Here is a 3,257-nt window from a genome sequence, read left to right as displayed (position 1 = left end):
AGACAATCAGCTGGAAAAGTTGATGCCAAATGTTTATACGTGACTATTCCTAATTCAAGAGGCCCTGGAAGACTGCTGTCAGTGCTGCCATCTAAAGAAACCCTCCAATTCTACAAGCACCTCAGAGGGTTTTTTATGTACAGTAACAATTTTATAAAGAGAATAGCAATTTATTTAACTGTAATAATTTGCTCTGCTCTGTCATGTCATACGTTTGATGATTAAATTACTGGTTATCATTTCTTATTCTAGTCAGACCAGTACAATGTTAAAATAAATAAATAAATAAATAAATAAATAAAATAAAATATCAGGCCATTACAGAGGTATTATTAAATGCTGGACTTGATACAGGAATCACAGCCATGGAATCACTTATCATTCATTACGGTAAGCATTCGATCAGATTTCACACAGGGGTGTATGATTATGCTATTGCAATGATATAGATTTTTTGTACGTAAATAAGTTATATTCAATTTATTGGCAATCTGAAAATTTAACATGAATTAATAGGAACTCAACAGTGCAAACTGTTTGTTTTTAACACACAAAAACCTACAAATGGACTGAAATGAATCAAACCCCTGCAGCTTAAGTGATATCTGCATGTTCTGATGGCAGACCTAAATCACTAAAATGGTTTAGACATGATCTGTTTCTTTATCTTTAAAGTTTTCACGCTGTTATAAGATGTGTAGGGGAAAGTAAACAGAAGATGGAAAAGAGGAAAGTAAAAAAGTAACTGAGTACAAAGAAGGCCAAACAGACGTTAACAAGAGGAAGGTTAATGCCTGCTGTTATCACTACTCTAGCACCATTGCTTCCGTTCTTCCTTACCCAGCCAGCATCAGATCACTTCAAAGACCCCCACTTTACATCACTCATGTACACTCATGCATATACCAAAAAACCTAAAAACTATCACAAATACCAGGCTTCAGTCTCCAGCAGGAGACAAATCTGCCTCATCCAAAGACAAACACAATAAAACCCGCATTTATTAAAAAATAATCAACATCTTAACAATCCCTGGCTTTCAGCTTGGGCTCTGCTTTACTAAAACTGTTCTTAGGATAGGACCAAACACTAGAGTGAGATTAGATTTGTGATGATAAAAAGGAGAGACCAACGTGTCATGATAGTTATTGCTATCGCTGGATAAGACCATTTATCCACTGGAGGTGACAGAATGGGTGACAGGGCAAGAACTGATGCAGATCACATTACATTTTACTTTCAAAGAACCATTTATTTATCTACAAGGAGCAGGAGGAGCTGTGTGTTCATGATGGCCTCTAATGTTAAAATCACAGAGTCATCTGTAAAGTCTGTAAAAAATAAAGACTCATTTATGGCTGATCTATTGTGCATTTCCCTTTACAAAGTGATACATCCATGTATACTATCTCTGTGTGTGCATTACTGTATATTTAAATCACTGTTGAAACAGCCAGATTAAACTTGAAAAGTTTAAGTCTTGAAAGAGGAAAATGAAAAACATGGTTGGAAACCTTGATGACCTTACAATGCTACAGAAACACACAAACATGCACGCCCACACACACGCAAGCATGCACACACGCATGCACGCACGCATGCACGCACGCATGCACGCACACATGCACACACGCACACACGTACGCACGCACCCACACAGATATACACACAAACATACAAAGCAGCAGAAAAGCCAATGAATGCCTCACGACATTGAGAGAAATACTTGAAAGAAATCCTATCTAGTTGGTCAGGAGTATAGCAGAGACAACATAACACTCTCAGCACAATCCCAACCTTGCAGCTGCGGTTTGTAGACTCGCAGATTGGTTTGAACAGCAAAAAGAAACACTGCATAAAGCATGACATAAATGGCAGAAAAGAGGTATTATGACAAATCAAAAAAGACAAGATCAAAACTGAGCAGATAGGCTACAGGTTGGACTTGAAAAAATAAACATCCACAGACATACTTACAGACAAAATCCTTTTAAAAACCCTGTTCATATATATTTATATTTATATATATATATATATATACTGTATATATATATATTTCAATACAATTATTCCGCTCCCCGATATACGGTATACTGTATATATACACCATAGGGATATCTTAAATAGAAATCAATCCTAAATTGCAGAGATAATACTATTCTCTGTAGTTTAGAGTCTGAGAGAGCGAAAGAGAGGACTGACTGACAAGATCTAGTGTGGAGGCCTGGAGGCCTCAGAGCAGGTAATAAGACACTGGATGGAAAAACAAATAAGAGATGGATGGGACTCAAGGGAGGTGGGATGTGGTGTAGGAGATCATCTGAAAACTGGGAGATTACTGGGTCCAGGTCCCTGAAAGCCAGATTGTATCGGGGGTGGGGGGTAAATTGGACCGGCCGGTCAGATGTTGTGTCAGTTGGAATAGAATAAGAATGTGAATCCGCTGGTGTCTGGATAGTCTGGTCTGAAAGAGATAGAAAGGGGTAAGAGCATGAACAAGAGGCCCTTTCCATTGCCTTTGATGTGAAGCAATAGTTGATCAGTAATAAAATCAATAATAAAAGTATAAAATAAATAAACATTCAAATTCCTCTCACCTGATGAGCACCAGTATTCACGGTTCATCACAACATCAGTCCTCTAGAGCCACCATCCCTTTCACTGGGTCCTTCACTCTCATCTGACACACACAAGACACACAAATTATGCACAGAAATGTTGTAGCTAAATGATCATTCACATATTTCTATACATTAGCAATTCCTCAGAGCCCTCTCTGGGACCCTAAGACTAGGGTTGAATGACTCATTGTTGTTTTAGGAATATTTTATGCTAACCTCATCTAGCTGCTTGCGAGTCTCCTCCTCCATGCGACGGATGTCTTCCATGTTCAAGTCGATCCATTTGTCGATCCAGCAGAACAGCTGACGGTGGAAATTAGTGAACAAACGCTTCTCTTGCTGTGAAACGACATATAAGTATAAAGAGAAATTCATGTGTGGTTTTAAGAAAGGATGCTTGATTTTTAAGTCAATACGATGAAACTAAGCTGTTTGATTATCAGAGATGTTAAATCCCATCCTGCTTTACCCTGTTTATCCACTAGATGCTGGTGCAGCCCATATTTACGGCGTCATAGTTGGTGGTACTTTTCCACCATAACTTCAAGCTAACAAGATGTGAGACACTGTATGTACTGTATGCATGCATGGCGTATGAGACTCTATGGCACAGAGGTCCCCCCCCCCCCCCCCCCC

At 38.8% G+C, this 3,257-nt stretch overlaps 1 protein-coding gene across 1 annotated transcript in view; it reads right to left on the bottom strand.

The window, feature by feature from the left end:
• Nucleotides 1–610: 610 nt before the first annotated feature.
• pitpnab (phosphatidylinositol transfer protein, alpha b) overlaps nucleotides 611–3,257 on the bottom strand; it is a 13,406-nt gene continuing 10,759 nt past the window's right edge. Inside the window, exons 10-12 of the mRNA XM_032532877.1 lie at nucleotides 2,838–2,960; nucleotides 2,598–2,680; nucleotides 611–2,464 (exon numbers count right to left, since the gene is read on the bottom strand). Coding sequence (XP_032388768.1) covers nucleotides 2,633–2,680; nucleotides 2,838–2,960 — 171 coding nt within the window. The 3' untranslated portion in view covers nucleotides 611–2,464; nucleotides 2,598–2,632. The remainder of the gene's footprint in view (nucleotides 2,465–2,597; nucleotides 2,681–2,837; nucleotides 2,961–3,257) is intronic.

This window comes from Etheostoma spectabile, chromosome 13 (genome assembly GCF_008692095.1).
Source record: "Etheostoma spectabile isolate EspeVRDwgs_2016 chromosome 13, UIUC_Espe_1.0, whole genome shotgun sequence".
NCBI lineage: Eukaryota > Metazoa > Chordata > Actinopteri > Perciformes > Percidae > Etheostoma > Etheostoma spectabile.
The sequence above is the reverse complement of the archived record's forward strand: the minus strand, read 5'-3'. Positions and strand labels throughout refer to the sequence as shown.